General features: G+C 42.7%; 1 protein-coding gene across 1 annotated transcript; it reads right to left on the bottom strand.

Moving 5' to 3' along the window:
* Window positions 1-3,468: 3,468 nt before the first annotated feature.
* LOC109207047 (RNA-directed DNA polymerase homolog) lies at window positions 3,469-3,888 on the bottom strand (the record flags this gene model as incomplete). Its single annotated transcript, XM_019369930.1, has 1 exon — window positions 3,469-3,888. A coding segment is annotated over exon 1 (420 nt), but the record flags the coding sequence as incomplete, so codon positions are not given.
* Between the last annotated feature and the right edge of the window lie 17,384 nt (window positions 3,889-21,272).

Genomic DNA, 21,272 nt, shown 5'->3' with positions numbered 1-21,272 from the left:
AAACAGTTGTAAAACACGCAGCCCAACAGCAGCACAAAGCAGTCCGCTACAAGTCAATAACTCGAACTCACGGCTTCCGATCACCGTCCCGTGAGTTCTTACATGTATAGAACGAATTACCATGAATTCACAGCAGAAAAAATGTATGAAAAAGAGCAGTAAACTTACCTTACTCGTTGGATAACTCAGCCCTTCCCTTGGTTCTTCAAACTCTAGGTTTTACCCCCAATTAGAACTTGAAAAAGAGAGAAAATCGATTAGGGTTTGTGGATAATTTTTGGGAGGAAGTTTGCAGGGGTTTAGGTCTGGTTATTTGTGAAATATAATGAGGGATATATTGCAGGAGATAAGATTTTTAATGGGCTCTTTGTCTGACCCGAAATTGCCTCTTTTTGGGCTATCATTTAACCAAGTAGGTGACCCACCTACTTGTCACCTAGCAGCTTGTGCAGTCTCGCAAAAATGTCTATATCTCTCTACTCCAATGTTGTATTGATAAACGGTTTAATGCGTTGGAAACTAGACTCATAGATCTTCAATTTGGTAGGTATATCACCCCGTAATTCCAAGTAAATTGGGAGAAAAGCTTAATAATATTTGACCTAAAGTTTAAGTAAAACTATGAACCTAAGTTGCAACAACTCTTGTCGACTTTTGTTTGATAACTCGTTTGACTTCAAGACTATGATACGGATATTTTATGATCCATATACCTTAAAATATGACCTCTTGAGAGTATTAAGCACCCCTAGGTTTACCCAAAACGGCTGACAACATCCTTGATTCGTTTAACTTCTAATACTTGTTAACCACCCTTATACACCTTTGTATCATTTAAGACCAATAGGATTAACTTCTTATCATCTTAAAGATAATCTCTTCATGGATTTACGTCGACGACCTTATGGCATGAACTAACGTACGTGAATATGGTTGTAACACCCTCCCACCTTAGGAACATTCGTCCTCGAATGTAAGGGTTTATGGGGAGTCCAAATCATCGTGGATTCCAACAGAAATTCCCGGTCAATTTTCCCCTATAAAATGGTTACTAGCAAAACTTGCAAGAAGTTAAGCCCAACGTATGGCCTCACAAGGCTACACAAAGCATTATGGACATGTACATTATCTGCATATCGCCATTTTGTATTAAGGGAGAGTATTTTCAAGTTATTGCTTACCTCATAGAGCCGTTTCACCTTCCAATGTATCCTGCGTTCCACCAACATCCTTGTTATCTTCATTCTGGAATAGGTAAGGGTATTTAGACCTCATCTCCTCTTCCGCTACCCATGTCATTTCTCCCATATTCTTGTTCCTCCACAATACTTTGACAGAAGCTACATCTTTTGTTCTCAGCTTGCGGACTTGTTGATCTAATATAGCCACTGGCACTTCATCATATGATAGATCTTCTGTAACTTGTACATCTTTGATAGGGACAACTCGAGAAGGGTCTCCAATACATTTCCTCAACATAGATACATGGAATACCGGATGGACAAATTCCAATTCGGATGGCAATTCTAACTCATAAGCAACCTGTCCAATTCGTCGAAGAATTTTGTACGGACCGATATACCGTGGACTCAGCTTACCCTTCTTCCCAAAACGCATAACACCCTTCATCGGCGAGATCCTCAGGAAAACCCAATCACCAACCTCAAACTCCAGATCACGACGTCGGACATCAGAATAAGACTTTTGCCTGCTTTGTGCCGTCCTCAATCGCTCCTGTATCACTTTCACCTTCTCAATGACTTGGTGAATCAAATCTGGCCCATATAATTCTGTTTCACCGACTTCGAACCATCCAACTGGTGATCTACATCTCCTCCCGTATAGTGCCTCGTATGGGGCCATTTTAATACTGGAATGGTAGCTATTATTGTAGGCAAATTCTATGAGTGGAAGATGGTCATCCCAATTTCCCTTAAAATCTAGAACACATGCTCGTAGCATATCTTTAAGTGTCTGAATGGGACGTTCAGCCTGTCCGTCAGTCTGTGGATGAAATGCAGTGCTGAGATTCACTTGTGTGCCTAAACCCTTCTGAAAAGACCTCCAAAAGTTAGCCGTAAATTGAGCTCCTCGGTCTGATATAATAGATATTGGTACACCATGAAGCCTAACAATCTCCTTGATATACAACTTCGCATAATCTTCAGCCGTGTAAGTTGTCTTAACTGGCAGAAAATGGGCACATTTTGTAAGTCGATCAACTATCACCCAGATGGAGTCAAACTTATGATAAGAGCGAGGTAACCCAATAATGAAGTCCATATTAATCACCTCCCATTTCCAGGTCGGAATCTCTATATTCTGAAGCAATCCACCGGGTTTCTGATGTTCGATCTTTACTTGTTGACAATTAGGACACTGGGCTACAAATTCTGCAATAGACTTCTTCATGTTATCCCACCAATACTGCTCCTTAATGTCATGATACATCTTTGTCGAGCCGGGATGGATGGAATATCGGGATTGATGAATCTCATTCATAATCTTCTCTCGCAACCCTGCCACATTAGGCACACATAATCGGCCCTGGTATCTCAGTGCCCCATCTCCTCCGATCTCAAAAGCCGTAATTTTACACTGCTGAATGCTCTCTCTCAATCGTACTAAGATAGGATCTTCATATTGCCGTGCTTTTACCTCGGCTACCAAAGATGATTCTGATGTATTATGTACAGTAACACCTCCGTCATCAGAGTCTAACAATCTGATTCTCATATTGGCTAGCTGATGAAGCTCTTTAGTCAACCCCCATCTACCTGCCTCAATATGTACTAAGCTTCCCATTGACTTACGGCTGAGAGCGTCTGCCACAACATTGGCTTTACCGGGATGATACAATATCTCGACGTCGTAGTCTTTCAGTAATTCAAGCCACCTACGCTGCCTCAAATTCAACTCTTTCTGCTTGAAGATGTATTGTAAACTCTTGTGATCTGTGTAGATGTCAACATGGACGCCGTATAAGTAGTGCCGCCATATCTTCAAAGCATATATTACTGCAGCCAATTCCAAATCATGGGTTGGATAATTCTTTTCATGCTTCTTCAATTGTCTTGATGCATAAGCAATCACCTTCTCACGTTGCATCAATACGCACCCCAAACCTATACCTGAGGCATCACAATATACCACATAACCTTCTGGTCCTTCAGGAAGAGTGAGCACTGGTGCGGATGTCAATCGATTCTTCAACTCCTGAAAACTTCGTTCACAAGCGTCAGACCACTGGAATTTAGTAGCTTTCTGTGTTAACTTAGTCAATGGTGCCGATATAGAGGAAAACCCTTCAACAAATCGCCTATAATATCCTGCTAGCCCCAGGAAGCTGCGGACTTCTGATGGTGTTGTAGGTCTCGGCCAATTCTTTACTGCATCGATCTTCTGAGTGTCGACACTAATACCCTCGTCAGATATCACATGGCCAAGGAATGCTACTGAGTTCAGCCAGAATTCACATTTGGAGAGCTTAGCATATAACTTACGATCCTGAAGCGTCTGTAATACTATCCGCAAGTGGCCCGCATGTTCAGCCTCCGAACGAGAATACACCAAAATGTCATCAATGAATACGATCACGAACACATCAAGATAGGGCCTGAATACAGTATTCATGAGATCCATAAAAGCTGCTGGGGCATTTGTTAGCCCGAACGACATCACCAAGAACTCAAAGTGCCCATATCTTGTCCGGAAGGCCGTCTTTGGAATATCCTTCTCCTTGACCCTCACCTGATGATACCCTGAACGTAAGTCAATCTTGGAGAAATACTTGGCACCCTGGAGTTGGTCAAACAGGTCGTCAATCCTTGGAAGTGGATACTTGTTCTTTACAGTAAACTTATTCAACTGTCGATAGTCGATACACATCCGTAACGACCCGTCTTTCTTCCGCACGAACAGGACTGGCGCACCCCAAGGTGAAGTGCTAGGCCTAATGAAGCCCTTATCCAGTAAGTCCTTCAACTGCGCCTTCAACTCTTGCAACTCTGCCGGGGCCATTCTGTATGGAGGGATAGAGATCGGTTGAGTGTCAGGCAACACATCAATGCTAAACTCAATCTCCCTCTCAGGAGGAAGGCCTGGGAGTTCATCTGGGAAAACATCTGGAAATTCATTGACCACGGGGATTGATTGTAGAGTAGGCGGCTTCGCCTCCGCATCCCTAACGCGAACGAGATGATAAATGTAACCTTTTGAGATCATCTTCCTTGCCTTAAGATAGGAAATAAACCTACCTTTCGGCGTAGCAATGTTCCCCTTCCATTCAATGACGGGTTCACCAGGAAACTGAAACCTAACCATCTTCGTACGACAGTCAACATTTGCATAGCATGAGGCCAACCAATCCATTCCCATTATCACATCAAAATCAACCATTTCTAACTCAAATAAATTTGCCGAGGTTTGACGACTACAAATCATCACAGTGCAACCTCTATATACCCTTCTAGCAATCACAGAATCTCCTATCGGAGTAGATACCGCAAGGGGTTTACTTATCAATTCAGGTTCAATGCCAAACTTATTAGCCACAAAGGGTGTAACATATGATAATGTAGATCCCGGATCAATCAGCGCGTATACATCATAAGAAAACACAGACAATATACCTGTAACAACATCTGGAGATGACTCGAGATCCTGTCGACCTACTAGAGAATAGGTTCGATTTTGAGCACCACTCGAACTCTGCACTGCACCTCTACCTCTACCTCGACCTGTCGACTGCTGAAAACCCCGTGCTGGAGGTCGAATTGATGAGGAAGAACCAGACACAGATCCAGTCGGCTGAGCCATACCACCAACTCCTCTGTTAGGACAATCCCGTATCATATGGCCAGGTTGTCCGCAAGAATAGCACGCATCAGAACCTCGACGGCACAGTCCAAAGTGGGCCTTACCGCACTGATCACAACGTGGTGTTAGGGGTCTCGTCTGATTAGTATCTCTGTGATATTGCGAGCCTGATGCCCGCGAACTCTGACCTGGACCTGAATAGGTAAATCGATCATATCGAGGCCTCTGGAATTGTGGAGGAGCACTAGCTACAGATGGCGCCGAACTCCTCGAAGACTGGGGCCTGACATTGCCTCTGAAGTCATCAGAATACCCTGCAAATCTCGCCCGCTTATGCTGGCCCCTATCCTGCTCCCTATCTGCCCTTTGCTGGCGCTTACGATCCTCTAGGGTCTGGGCATAAGCCTGAATACGGGAAATATCCATGCCCTCCACCAAGGACGCTGTCGTGCACTCATTTATCAGATGTGGTCCCAACCCGTTCACGAACAGATGCACCCTATCACTCATCTCTGCTACCATATGGGGAGCATACCTTGCTAAAGAATCAAACTGCATACTATACTCTCGCACACTCATATTACCTTGTCTAAGGTTCAAGAACTTATCAGCTCTAGCTCGTCGTATCTCAACTGGCAAGTAGTGACGAAGAAAGGCCTCAGAAAATTCCTTCCACACAGCTGGAGGAGCGTTCGGACCCCTGGATCTCTCCCAACTATCATACCAGAGAACCGCTAAATCCCGTAGCCGATAAGAAGCCAACTCTACTGCCTCTGTATCACTAGTATGCATAACCCGCAGTGTACGATGAACCTGATCAATAAAAGTCTGCGGGTCCTCCTTCGGATCTGATCCGGTAAACACAGGAGGGTCTAAATTAATAAAATCACGAACTCTCGTACTAACTGGTTTATCAGCAGCACCTGTATTCTGCCTCTGAGCCTGAGCAGCTACCAAGCTAGTCAATAACTGCAAAGCACTCCGCATATCCTGGTCTGTAGTGCCAGACGGAGGAACTGGAGGTGCTGGGTTCCTCCTAATATCCTCTGGAGGAGACGGAGTAGATGAGGTATGAGACGGCATCTCACTCTGAGCCTCACTTTGGCCCGCTCTGGCTTGGGGCACCTGACTGGTACCCTCTCCCGCAGCTGTATCAAGCCGTCTACTAATTGTTTGCTTCCTAGTCGAAGGCATCGCTGAAAGAAAACAAGGTGAATATTAAAGATGAACACTTACGACTCAACTCTACGCACGATCTAGATTCAGGAAGAAGGTAACAACCCTAGATGTCATGTAGCCTCCTGATTATAAATGTGGCGCGCTACACATCCATAATCAAGACTCTACTAGACACGGCTCATAGACAATCCCTAGGACAGACTTGCTCTGATACCAAGTTTGTCACGACCCAAACTGGAGGGCCATGACTAGCACCCGGCCATACTTACCGAGCACCAACATACATTTTATCTAACCTTCTTTATTATCTTTTAGGGCTGACGAGATCAATATAAATGGTAGACATGGGTCGTGGACAACCAACAATAAAATATGATGGCATGAACATACATAACATGGGATGACTAGACAATCAAGAAACTATATATAAGGTACGAGCTACCACGCTACCATGAGAGACTATACAACAAAAACCAGCCGACAAGGCCTACCAAACTATACATGAGTCGACACCTGTCTATGAGCCTCTAAGGAACATAAGTGTTGCAACATAGCCGGAACAGGGCCCCGACATACCCATAATGTCTATAACAAAAATGCATACCAAGACCACGGCAAGTCCGGAGAAGGGATCTCGCCAATCACCGCTGAACTGGACAGCCTACTGTGGTGGGGGAGTTGCGCCTGCCTGTCAATCAGGACCTGCAGCACGACATGCAGCGTCCACAAATTAAAGGACGTCAGTACGAATAAAGTACTGAGTATGTAAGGCAGGGAACCATAAGTACGAACAGTAATGTAAGCAGGGATAGAGAATAAACAACCTGTAACATCTGGATACCTCTGAGGGCTACTGACATGAAATGCGTTATACATATGTATATATACATAAACTTTTAAAACATACGCCTCTGTGGGCATCATCATCATCATATCGTACCCGACCGTAATAGGCTCAATAAAAACGTACCCGGCCATCATAAGGCTTGGTAGAATCGTACCCGGCCACGTGGAGCTCGGTAAAACCCAACTGATCAATGGTTGCACAATAGCTGCCATACCCGGCCGTCTATAGCACGGCTCGGTAGAGTAAAATAGATACATATATATAATGCATGCTCGACTCATGGACTCACGTTCTAAACCTTTCGGAGTGACGTAAGATCGGTATCCTGTGTAAACGTTATTAGGACTAACTCTTCACCATGAACCTTATAAGCATCAGGAAGTACCAATAACATTGATAACATAAGAATAAGAGAAGCAACATCAACATCAATCGTTCCATAAGAGGGGAAACAATGTAAGTNAGCTTGGCATTCTTTCCTGCTGAGATGAGACCATTAGCTTTGGACATTCAGCTTTAGCTAACAGACTTGTGAGATTGGACATCTCAGAGCCCAGCCGAGCCCTAGCATGTGTGGTTGCTCTATCTTCGTTATTGGGGCAGATTAAGGCCCGACAGCTCGATGATCCACATTTGGCGGTCCTTAGAGAGACGGTACTTCAGGGAGGTGCCAAGGAGATTTCTATTGGCGAGGATGGTGTGTTACGGCTACAGGGCCGTGTATGTGTTCCTAATGTTGATGGTTTGAGAGAGAGGATTCTAGAGGAGGCCCACAGTTCGAGGTATTCCATTCATCCGGGTGCCACGAAGATGTATTGTGACTTGAGACAGCACTACTGGTGGCGGAGGATGAAGAAGGACATAGTGGAGTATGTTGCTAGATGTTTGAATTGCCAGCAGGTCAAATATGAGCACCAGAGGCCAGGTGGCCTACTTCAGTAGATGCCCATTCCGGAATGGAAGTGGGAGCGCATTACCATGGATTTTATGGTTGGGTTGCCGCGGACTCAGCGGAAGGTTGATTCAGTATGGGTTATTGTGGATAGGTTGACCAAGTCGGCCCACTTCATTCCGGTGGCGACTACTTATACGGCGGAGAGATATGCTCAGATTTACATTCGGGAGATAGTCAGTTTGCACGGTGTGCCGGTTTCCATCATATCGGACAGAGGCCCTCAGTTCACTTCCCATTTCTGGAGAGCTGTTCAGAGTGAGTTGGGGACGCGCGTAGAGCTCAGTACGGCATTCCATCCTCAGACCGACGGGCAGTCGGAGCGGACTGTTCAGATTTTAGAGGATATTCTTAGAGCATGTGTGATCGACTTTGGAGGGCAGTGGGATCAGTTCTTGCCCTTGGCGGAGTTTGCATACAATAATAGCTATCAGTCCAGCATAGAGATGGCCCCGTATGAGGCATTGTATGGTCGGCGTTGTCGTTCTCCTATTGGGTGGTTTGAGCCCGGTGAGGCTAAGTTACTTGGCACAGATTTGGTACAGGATGCCTTGGATAAGGTAAAGTTGATTCAGGAGAGGCTCCGCACAGCTCAGTCCAGGCAGAAGAGTTACGCGGATCAGAAGGCACGTGATGTATCATTCACGATTGGCGAGAAGGTTCTCTTGAAAGTCTCGCCAATGAAGGGCATTATGAGGTTTGGGAAGAAGGGCAAGCTAAGCCCAAGGTTTATTAGCCCCTTTGAGGTGTTGAGGCGAGTTGGAGAGGTTGCCTATGAGCTTGCTTTACCTCCCAGTTTATCAGGAGTTCATCCAGTCTTCCATGTATCGATGCTTCGGAAGTATCATGCCGACCATTCACGTGTGTTGGATTTCAATACCATTCAGTTAGATGAGAGCTTGGGCTACGAGGAGGAGCCAGTTGCCATTGTTGATAGACAGTATCGCCAGTTGAGGTCCAAGAGGATTTTTTTCGGTAAGAGTCCAGTGGAGGGGCCAACCGGTCGAGGGGTCGACCTGGGAGTCCGAGGAGGACATGCGGAGCAGATATCCCCACTTATTCAGCAGTCCAAGTACTTTTCTATGTCCGTTCAAGGACGAACGCTTGCTTAAGAGGTGGAGAATGTAACGACCCGACCGGTCGTTTTGTATTTTTGAACCCCGTTCCCTTAAATAAGACTTCCCGCACTTGCTTTAGCTAATTTATGACTTGCGGGGATGGGTGGTTCGAAAGTTAGAAGATTTTTGAGCAAGAATAAGTCTAGTTGCTTCTTTAAGTTTCTTTAAAAAGGCCAAGTTTGACTTCGGTCAACATTTTGGGGACACGGACCCGGAATCGTGATTTGATAATTTCTGAGAGTCCGTGGGAAAATATGGGACCTGGGCGTATGCCCGGAATCGAATTCCGAGGTCCCTAGCCCGAGTAATGAATTTTTATGTGAAATTGTTTAGTTAAAGTTTCAAAGGTTTAAATAAACTAAGAAATCATTGTTTTCCTAGGTATCGGGTTCGGATTTCGATTCCGAAACTTGGTACAAGTCCGAAATATCAGTTAAGACTTACCCGTAAAATTTGGTGTCAATCCGAGTAGTTTAAGGGCGTTTCGACCCGTTGGAGGAGAATTAAGAACTTGAAGTTCAATGATTTGATTCATTTAGTTTTGGGGTTGATTCCTCGATTTAGCGTTAGTTTGAGTGTTTCGAGGGTTCGAGTAGGTCCGCCTCGTGATTTCAAACTTGTCGGTATGTTCGGGCGGGGCACGGGAGCCCCGAGCGTCAAACGAGCGAGGCTCGAGTGAAGTTAGAATTTGGAAAATGACTGAAGCTTGCTGCTTCTATCATAACCACATCTGCGGTTCTTGGACCGCAGAAGCGAGACCGCAGATGCGGTCATTAGATCGCAGAAGCGGAGAAGGGGCAGGCCAGGGGAAACCGCAAAAGCGGCCCAGGGACCGCAGAAGCGGTTCCGCCTATGCGGCCCCCAGACCGCAGAAGCGGTCGAGCCCCAAATTCCAAAAGCCGCAGAAGCGGCCAAATTCCGCAGAAGCGGAGAAGCAGAAATATTTCCGCAGATGCGAAAATAACTGGAGGCAGAAGGGTTCATTTAATACGAACTCAAACTCATTTCTCTCATTTTTCACTCTACACTTAGGCGATTTGGGTTCTTCCAAGAAAGGGTTTCCACATAACTTGGTAAGGTAAGTAATTTCCCTTCATCCGTAGCTTAAATACATGTATATTAGGTAGATTAAACACCAAAAATTTAGTAAAAATCAAGGATTTGAGCTAGACCTAGGGTTTTAATAAAACTAAGAATTTGTCATAAAAATTTGCCATGTAATGAACTAGAAATCATATATTTGTGATCCTTAGGTGATAGAGAACAACTTCCTTCGAAAAATCTCGGAATCCGGGCCCGGGGTCGGAATTTAGGAAACTTGTGTTAATGGTTAGAAAATTGCCTAAATAGTTAGAGTTCGACCTTGTAAGCCTTTATTTACTAGTTCTTACTTCGTTTGATTAGTTTGGGATTGTTCGGCTTCGAATTAAGGACTTGGGCTCGTTCTTGGACATTGGAAGTGCACTTTGGAGCGAGGTGAGTCTCCTTTCTAACCTTGTAGGAGGAAATTGTCCCCATAGGATTATAAATGAGTAATTGTTGTTAAATGCGGGGGCTACGTACGTACTAGGTGTTGAGAGTCCGTGCGTAGCTACTATAATGATAATTGTTCGGGTAGTTTAGGACCCACGTCAGGTCTAATTGGGGAATATTTCTTGTTTTAAATTGCCAATATGATCATTTATGATTTGCTAGAGACTGAAGAAATGAAAAGTGAACTTATGAGTTTGTTGAGTCTTGGTAGGAATTCCCTTGTATGTAATTGAGCCTTATGTGCTTTCCTGATATTTTCTTGATGATTATGGACCGGGCCGATCGCCTTGGTGAGAATAGATGCATCTATGGTTCGTGCCGCTCGACCCTCGGTAGTGCACAATTTATTTTCTGTTGGAGCGGGCCGTCGACCTCGGCATGATTGTGCATGATTTATATGCTTACATTTAGATATGACATGATCACTTGTTTAATATGAAAAAGCGAAAACTGGTAGTTTAATTATGTCAAGAACATGAATATGACTCTTCTCTTAAACTTGTGTTATTGGAAATTCTTCATGCTGTATATCTCACTTTATTATTATATTATCCTGACCTTAGTAAGTATCAAGTCGACCTCTCGTCTCTACTTCTTCGAGATTAGACGGGATACTTACTGAGTACATGTGGTTTATGTACTCATACTACACTTCTGTACTTAAATGTACAGGATTTGAGGCAGGTGGATCTGGACATCATCCTGGTGCGCATCAGTGAGCACGCTTGGGGACTTCTACGGTGAGCTGCTTCTCTTTCATGCCGATCCGCAGCCGAAGAAGTCCTTTCATGTACCTTTTGTTTCTGTCTATTCTGATTCAGACAGTAGGATAGTGTATTATTCTTTTGTGTATATTCTACTAGTCGCCCGTAGCTTGTGACACCAGGTTCTGGCACACGCAGTAGTAGACATTTATTTTGGGGTTGTATCGCTATTTTAGCACTTTATGATCTTTACTGGTCTTATCTTTAAATTCGAAAAACTAGTATAACTGTCTTTGGCTAAAGTAAAATGAGAACTTAATCACATTCCGCATCGGCTGGCCTGACAACGGTGTTAGGCGCCATCATGACCTATTATGAAAAATGGGTCGTGACAGATATCATAAGATTTCAAATCAAATACGCGACTTATCAGTCATACGGGACGGACCAAGTCACAATCCCCAACGGTGCACAACTCCACGCTCGTCATCTAGCGTGTGCGTCACCTCAAAGTAACACAACAATGTGTAACCCGGGTTTCAAAACCTCAGGACAGTATTTACAATCATTACTTACCTCGATCCGGTCCAACTCTAGCCCGCGATGCCTTTGCCTGCACGAATCAACCTCCGGATGTTCCAAATCTGGCCACAATCAGTACATAATCATTAAAATATGCTAAGGGGACAAAGCCCGCTCGAAAATATCCAATTTACATCAATAATCCCGGAATTGCTCAAACCCGGCCCCCGGGCCCACGTCTCGGAATTCAATAATTTTCACATCAATGGATTCCTTATATCCCCACGAGTTCATACATACCAAGAACATCAAAATCCATCCACAAATGACCCTTCAAATCCCAAATGTTTGGTCTCCAATTTCAAGCCCTAGCTCTTCAATTTTTTTTGGCTTAATTCCATGATTAAGTGGTGGAATTCACACAAGAATCGAGTTTTGAGTTCAAAAATCTTACCTCCAAGCGATTCCCTTTGATTCCCTCTTCAAATCATTCACAAAAGCTCCAAAAATGGCTCAAAAATGGAGAAAATAGACCAAAAGTCGCGGACAAGGGCTATAAAAACATTCTGCCCAGGCTTTAAAAGCCTTCTTCGCGAACGCGGGATGATCATCGCGAACGGGATGAACGAGACTCCAACCCTTTGCGAATGCGGAGCCTTCATCGTGATCGCGAAGGCCAATTCCTCAACCTCACCAGTAACCCTTCGCGAACGCGAGGACTTACTCGCGAACGCGAAGGTCAATTTTCCTGAAATCCTTCAGCAGTTTTTCTGCAACCTTTCAACACAAGAAATGGTCCGATTGACCACCCGAAACTCACCCGAGGCCCTCGGGACCTCAACTAAACATGCCAACATATCCCATAACCTTATTCAAACTTGTTCCAACCTTCGGAACGCTCAAAACAACATCAAAACACCAAATTCGCATCGGATTCAAGCCTAAGAATTCCAAAACCTTCTAAATTACGCTTTTGATCAAAAACCCGACCAAACCACGTTCGAATGACCTGAAATTTTGCACACACATCCCAAATGACACAACGGAACTACTGCAACTTCCGGAATTTCATTCCGACCTCTATATCAAAATCTTACCTACCAACTGGAGAACGCCGAAATCTCAATTTCGCCAATTCAAGCCTAAACCTTCCACGGACCTCCAACACCTTCACATCCTGCCAATGGTAAATAAAACACTCAGTGAGACATAACCATTTCTCAGATCAACCATTCATGAAGCCACTTCCCCTTTTGCAAAGACTAGTAAATTTCTGAGCCGAACCTCGATATTATCCTTCCAACATGCTTAAATCGAATCCGTTTGTATTCATTAAAGACCCCAACGATCTCATCTAATCCAACACAATTACTATGGTGACATGACGCATCAATACCGGCTAAAGCCACAACTCGTGCAATCCGCGCACCAATAAGCAAAAATCCGAACACACTCAAATCATGAAGATGACTCAAATGAAAGAGCTGTACCGTAAGTTCACCGGTACCACCACACACAATGCTGGGAACCCGACACACGACATATAAACAAAACACACGAATCTAACCTGCAGGATCATACCTTCACATAGCTTCGCTCCAATGTGCGACCTCATCCAAACACTAGTCCACGTGAAACACTTCAAGTTACTATGCTCCAAAATCGACAACCATGCACAATATGATGCCTAAAACCAAAGCAATCATCATAACCACCGCGAAGCAATTGACATAACGTTACACATACCCGAAGGGACACAACCAATACGCCACCCGCCGAGCAATACCCGGTACTCTTCCCGCTCGACTTCCACTATGAAACCCCCAATGGAACTGCACCACATGTGCCTATAACCCACAGCTACTAACGTCTCGCAACACGGAAAGATAACTCATAGATTCCCCCGGTTACTAATAGCTCAATAACAACCGAATCAACACATCCCTCATCAATAGCAACTCAAAGTCAACAAGTCGTCTCGATGCAGAACACACATCCATATAGGTCTACCAATGAACAACACATCAACTATAGTCACCCACAACAGATAAATAGTCCTCCAAAGGTTCACAATGACTGAATCATATCACATACTAACATCTGACTAACTTACCCACATTTTGCCATCCACAACCACGAGTTAACCTGTATATGAGAAATTCAAGTCTCCAAGTCCATAAAGCACACGAATTACCATATCTGATCCCAATTCCGCCGCTCTCATATATAACACACCTCTAGTATCCAATCATTCCACGAGTGATACTCTAAAATTCTTCGGCACCGCCAAGCAAACTCGAATATCAGCAGTCGATCTAGCAAGAAAGTGCCGCAATACTACCGAAATACCATCAATTTAATCACATTGCCTTCTTCTGAAACATATACCCTCATCAAATTTCTTCCAATTAGCAATACCATTTCCTCAATCATCTAAGACTGCCTGCTGCCTAAGAGTTTCATGACCTTCCTTTCAGAACTGAACTGTAACCTTACACACGCAATCTCAATCCTCCACAATATACCGCATATGCCATACCATCCTAGGACAACATGAGAACTTCATATCCCTACCGAGCCACAAGACACTATGTACTCAACCAACCAAGCACTTTCCATTGAGCCCAATCCGGAAGAAAATCACTACACATCCCATGCTCATCACGCTAGCAGAAAATATACATCTCTAGCCACGGTAGCAATCAACAAGAACTCTCCGACTCCCCTTTGCACAAACAAGCCTGTCAGGACTGAATCCTCCTAACTCGACCAAGCCACGCAAGCCATCAAAACCTAAGAGCACTGCCGCGAAATACCTGTAGAAACTCATTACCTCGAAAACACCCAAGGAACTAATCACATCCTTACCATACCGATCTGGCCTACTACCAAGATATCCCACCTATCCGAGCTCCCTTCTGGTTTACCTTCAACTTGATACTCCTTCTTGCTATAACATCACAATTCCTCAACCTAGACTTACCACACGAGACCCAAGCATAAAGCCACACCGTCTAAGGCTCATAAACCGCTGAATACTTTCTCAGATATTATCAAGACCACCACGATCAAAATACTTTACTCTGAAGAGACTTCCTGGGAATCTAAATCCGTTACCTTTGACTTCTTGATACTAATACATAGAATCCCATAATTTATATAGAAAATACCACAAGTCTTGACATTTTCCAATGAAAACTCAGTTTCTAATCACATATACAACCTTAAAATACCAAATTGTTATATGTAGAATCTTGAACACATTAGAACCATTCTCGAGAGTCATTCACTCTATTCAAACTAAAATTAGCCTGATCAAACGAACAGAACAACCCGTGCCTCATTAGCACTCTGACACCGCAGAATGTAACCTCATCCTAGAACAACCAAGCCACTTCCTGCTCTATGCACCGAGCATCCATTACCAACAACAACTCAAGACATTCCGTGATTCTCATACACCTATGAAGCATGACAGAACCTTTGTCAAAATTTTCCTTTACTCGAGACATCCTCGGTCTCAATATCCGTAAGCCATAACTGATTCACCAGTACGCCTCAAACTGGAACCAACATAGCACATAACCGTGCAATCAACTAAGCAATAGCAGACTCCCCCACTTGGCTCGAAGCCATAGATCAAAGCAAACACACAATAACTCATAACGCATATACTCTACTGCTGCCATAATACCATAGTGAGATTAAACTCAATTCTTTATAAGCTCGTGAACCACAAACCATCNATCAGGAAGTACCAATAACATTGATAACATAAGAATAAGAGAAGCAACATCAACATCAATCGTTCCATAAGAGGGGAAACAATGTAAGTACTGCTAGCTTCTAAGAGTAGAGTATCTTTGGAAGCTCGATCATTACGTTATGTACAATCGGAGTCGTGCAAAGGAAGGAAAGGGATAGCCTCACATACCTTGTATATACTGCCCCAATCTCAAGCTATGCAATTTTCACGACTCCTTAGTCTACAATAAGAGAAATGATACTATAGTTATCATTCAAGCGTCATAACTATTATGTATCGACCACAACCTATTTTACGATGAAACGGACAGCACCTCCCCTATATATATGACTTCACACAATTCCAAACAATCACCAAACAGCCCAAATGACATCAATAATAATCATATTGAGCCTCCCAAAACAGTCCACACACAACCTAATAACTTCATACATAAGACGACCACCGTAGTCGTGTCAAACGACCCGGAAATGTTACGACGAACGACCAGCCCACAACCGTACATCTATATGGTGTTTCTCCACACCCTTCCTCCTCCAAAAATCCACAATACAGTTGTAAAACACGCAGCCCAACAGCAGCACAAAGCAGTCCGCTACAAGTCAATAACTCGAACTCACGGCTTCCGATCACCGTCCCGTGAGTTCTTACATGTATAGAACGAATTACCATGAATTCACAGAAGAAAAAATGTATGAAAAAGAGCAGTAAAATTACCTTACTTGTTGGATAACTCAGCCCTTCCCTTGGTTCTTCAAACTCTAGGTTTTACCCCCAATTAGAACTTGAAAAAGAGGGAAAAATCGATTAGGGTTTGTGGATAATTTTTGGGAGGAAGTTTGCAGGGGTTTAGGTCTGGTTATTTGTGAAATATAATGAGGGATATATTGCAGGAGATAAGCTTTTTAATGGGCTCTTTGTCTGACCCGAAATTGCCACCAAGTAGGTGACCCACCTACTTGTCACCTAGCAGCTTGTGCAGTCTCGCAAAAATATCTATATCTCTCTACTCCGATGTCGTATTGATAAACGGTTTAATGAGTTGGAAACTAGACTCATAGATCTTTAATTTGGTGGGTAGATCACCCCGTAATTCCAAGTACATTGGGAGAAAAGCTTAATAACATTTGACCTAAAGTTTAAGTAAAACTATGAACCTAAGTTGCAACAACTCTTGTCGACTTTTGTTTCATAGCTCGTTTGACTTCAAGACTATGATACGGATATTTTATGATCCATATACCTTAAAATACGACCTCTTGAGAGTATTAAGCACCCCTAGGTTTACCCAAAATACGGCTGACAACATCCTTGATTCGTTTAACTTCTAATACTTGTTAACCACCCTTATACACCTTTGTATCATTTAAGACCAATAGGATTAACTTCTTATCATCTTAAAGATAATCTCTTCATGGATTTACGTCGACGACCTTATGGCATGAACAAACGTACGTGAATATGGGTTGTAACAATAACCAGGCCATCGGGCTCTCTCAATCATTATCCTCACAATCAAACTCTCGGTCTATCTCAGTTATCAACCTCCCAATCAGACCCTCGGTCTATCTCGGCCATCAACCTCATGATCACTCGGACCATCAGTAAAATAGGGAACTCAGCCCAAACAGTTTTCACATTTTTGTGAAATAAAGTGATAAAGCCAGATATAAACAATAAACAGGTAAAACATGACTGAGGATATGCTTTCAAAACAAATAGAGTGAGGAAAATTAGTAAAAGTGCCCCTAAGGGTCTCAGCAGGTCAGCACAAGGCCCCAAACATGGCATACAGCCCCAAACATGGCATCAATCTCTAGAACATGGGATATCATAAGATTTCAAATCAAATACGCGACTTATCAGTCGTACGGGACGGACCATGTCACAATCTCCAACGGTTCACAACTCCACGCTCGTCATCTAGCGTGTGCGTCACCTCAAAGTAACACAACAATGTGTAATCCGGGGTTTCAAACCCTCAGGACAGTATTTACAATCATTATTTACCTCGATCCGGTCAAACTCTAGCCCGCGATGCCTTTGCCCGCACGAATCGACCTCCGGATGCTCCAAATCTAGCCACAATCAGTACATAATCATTAAAATATGCTAAGGGGACAAAGCCCACTCGAAAATATCCAATTTACATCAATAATCCCGGAATTGCTCAAACCCGACCAGCGGGCCCACGTCTTGAAATTCAATAATTTTTACATCAACGGATTCCTTATCTCCCCACGAGTTCATACATACCAAGAACATCAAAATCCATCCACAAATGACCCTTCAAATCCCAAATGTTTGATCTCCAATTTCAAGCCCTAGCTCTTCAATTTTTTTGGCTTAATTCCGTGATAAATTAGGTGGAATTCACACAAGAATCGAGTATTGAGTATCTTACCTCCAAGCGATTCCCTTCGATTCCCTCTTCAAATCCTTCACAAAAGCTCCAAAAATTGCTCAAAAATGGAGAAAATAGACCAAAAGTCGCGGACAAGGGCTATAAAAACATTCTTTCCAGGCTTTAAAAGCCTTCTTCGCGAACGCGAGATGATCATCGCGAACGCGATGAACGAGAATCCAACCTTTCGCGAATGCGGAGCCTTCATCGCGATCGCGAAGGCCAATTCCTCAACTTCACTAGTTAACCCTTCGCGAACGCGAGGACCTACTCGCGAACGCGAAGGTCAATTTTCCTGAAATCCTTCAGCAGTTTTTCTGCAACTTTTCAACACAAGAAATGGTCCGATAGACCATCCGAAACTCACCCGAGGCCCTCGGGACCTCAACTAAACATGCCAACATATCCCATAACCTTATTCAAACTTGTTCCAACCTTCGGAACACTCAAAACACCAAATTCTCATCGGATTCAAGCCTAAAAATTCCAAAACCTTCTAAATTACGCTTTTGATCAAAAACCCGACCAAACCACGTTCAAATGACCTGAAATTTTGCGCACACATCCCAAATGACACAACGGAACTACTGCAACTTCCGGAATTTCATTCCAACCTCTATATCAAAATCTCACTACCAACCGGAGAACGCGGAAATCTCAATTTCGCCAATTCAAGCCTAAACCTTCCACAGACCTCCAAAATGCATTCCGATTACGCTCCTAAGTCCAAATCACCTAACGGAGCTAACCAAACCATAAAAATTCCAATCCAAGATCATATACAAACAAGTCAAATTTTGGTCAAACCTTTCAAATTTAAGTTTTAAACTGAGAACTGATCTTCCAAATTCATTTTGATTAATCTGAAACCAAGACCAATGATTAACATAAGGCATAATACACCATACGGGGAAAATCATGCCCGAGAGCTGACGATCAAAATGCAAAAGCTCAAAACAACCGGTCGGGTCGCTACAGGCTCATCTGAGGCTCCAAGACTTTAAGTCTATTTCTGAATATAATTCTGCGATGTTCAGAATTACTTCTAAATTGAAACTCTATGGAGATACTATCACTGACTATGATATGCTTGAAAAAACGTTTACAACGTTTCATGCCTCCAATATGGTCCTGCAGCAGCAGTACAGAGAGAAAGGTTTCAAGAAGTACTCTGAGTTGATATCTCTTTTCCTTGTGGCTGAATGAAACAATGACTTGCTCATGAGAAATCACGAAAATCGACCCACTAGGTCTACACCATTGCCTGAAGTGGATGAGGTGTATTCACATTATGCTAAGTGTGGAAAAGGCTATGGCCCTATTCGTGGTCGTGGTCGTGGCCGTGGCCGTAGACAAGGAAGAAATTTTAATGGTGTTAATCACCCCCCCAAAGAAAAATAACCACCAAAATTGGAAAAGGAAAGATGAGAAGCCAAAGGCAAATGGTTCAGAAACTGAATGTTATCGTTGCGGTGAAAAAGGACATTGGGCAAATATTTATCGTACACCAAGACATTTGGTTGAGCTTTATCAAGCATCTCTAAAGAATAAAGGCCCTGAAGCTAATTTTGTCTATCACAATGAATTTGACATCACCCACTTAGATGTGATAGACTTCTTTGAGTGCCCTGATGGAAAAATAGACCACTTGATCGGTGATGGATCTATGGCTAAAGAAGATTGAGTAGTTTGATTTTATTTTATTTTGCTTATTCGTATTAGTTAGTGAATAAACATCATGTAATTATCGTAGTTCACATGAGTAGTAGTTTTAATTAGTATGTCGAATTAGTATAATCTGTGATTGAATAAAGTTTGAGAATGGTAAAAATTTATAGTCAATATTAGTTGTAATTTATGTTAGGAGTTGAGAATCGTGAAAAAAAAAAGGACGAAAACTTGCAAACGAAAAGGTGTCTTACAAACTAGCGTGAAACTATTTGCTAAAGCTTTTAAATCAACCGACACTAAAATAGAATAGTTGTTTTCTAATTAAGTTGTTCAACCAAAGATTGTGTCTTATGGAAAATTATCATCAGACTTATTGAATAAGTCATTATTGAGTTATTGACATCACTTTGTCTCTTTTCCTTTATCTCTGGAAATACCAATATTTAATCGTATATTTCTTTTGTATGTCAAACCATGGGAAGCAAATATGGATATCTCATAAAACAAACTTAGATCAAAGTTCAATTGTAAAAATATCTATTTAATTGATTCATGTACGACACATACAATATTCAAAGAGAAGAAATATTTCTCTCATTTTAAGTATGTGTAAGGCAGATGTTACTACAATTTCTGGTAGTAGTAATTGAATTGAAGGCTCTGGAAGAGCTGCTATAACTCTACCCAAGGGAACAATACTTATCATAGATAATGTAATGTTTTCCTCCAAGTCCAAAAGGAACTTGTTGAGTTTTAAAGATATCCGCCGAAATGGATATCATATTGATACAATAGATGAGAATAATTTTGAATATCTCATCATTACCAAGAATGTCTCTGGCCAGAAAAGGGTAATTGAGAAATTCCCGTCTTTATCTTGTGGCATGTATTGGACAAGTATTAGTGCAATTGAAGCACATTCTATTGTAAACCAAAAGGTTACTGATTCCAATATTTTTGTACGTTGGCATGATTGATTGGGACACCCTGGATCAATTATGATGAGACGGACTATAGAAAACTCAAATGGCATCCATTAAAGAATTTAAAGATTCTTTTAAATAATGAATTTTCTTGCACTTCTTGTTATCAAGGCAAGTTAATTATTAGACCATCACCAACAAAGGTTGGAGTTGCTGTCTTGAGCCGAGGGTCTCCTGGAAACAGCCTCCCTGCCCCTCAGGGTAGGGGTAAGGTATGCGTACATATTACCCTCCCCAGACTCCACTTGTGGGACTATACTGTGTTGTTGTTGTTGCACCAACAAAGGTTGGGAGTGAGTCCCCTGCATTTTTGGAACGTATACAAGGGGACATTTGTGGACCTATTCACCCATCTAGTGGGTCGTTTAGATATTTTATGGTCTTAATAGATGCATCTTCTAGACGGTCTCATGTGTGCCTATTGTCATCTCGCAACCTCGCGTTTGCAAAATTAAGGGCACAAATAATTTGATTACGGGCGCAATTCCCCGATAACCCAATTAAGTCTATTAGACTTGAAAATGCTGCTGAGTTTTTATCCCAAGCATTTAATGATTATTGCATATCAATTGGGATAAAAGTGAAACATTCTGTACCTCATTTTCACACTCAAAATGGCCCTGCAGAGTCATTTAATTAAACATCTGTAATTGATAGCAAGACCGTTACTCATGAAAATGAGGCTGCCCACTTCTGTTTGGGATCACGCCATTTTGCATGCATCAATGTTAGTTCGTCTCAAACCGACAAATTATCATAAACATTCCCCGTTGCA

The sequence above is a fragment of the Nicotiana attenuata genome, unplaced genomic scaffold (assembly GCF_001879085.1).
Source record: "Nicotiana attenuata strain UT unplaced genomic scaffold, NIATTr2, whole genome shotgun sequence".
NCBI classification, from domain to species: Eukaryota; Viridiplantae; Streptophyta; class Magnoliopsida; order Solanales; family Solanaceae; genus Nicotiana; species Nicotiana attenuata.
This window is presented reverse-complemented; position numbering and strand designations above follow the sequence as displayed.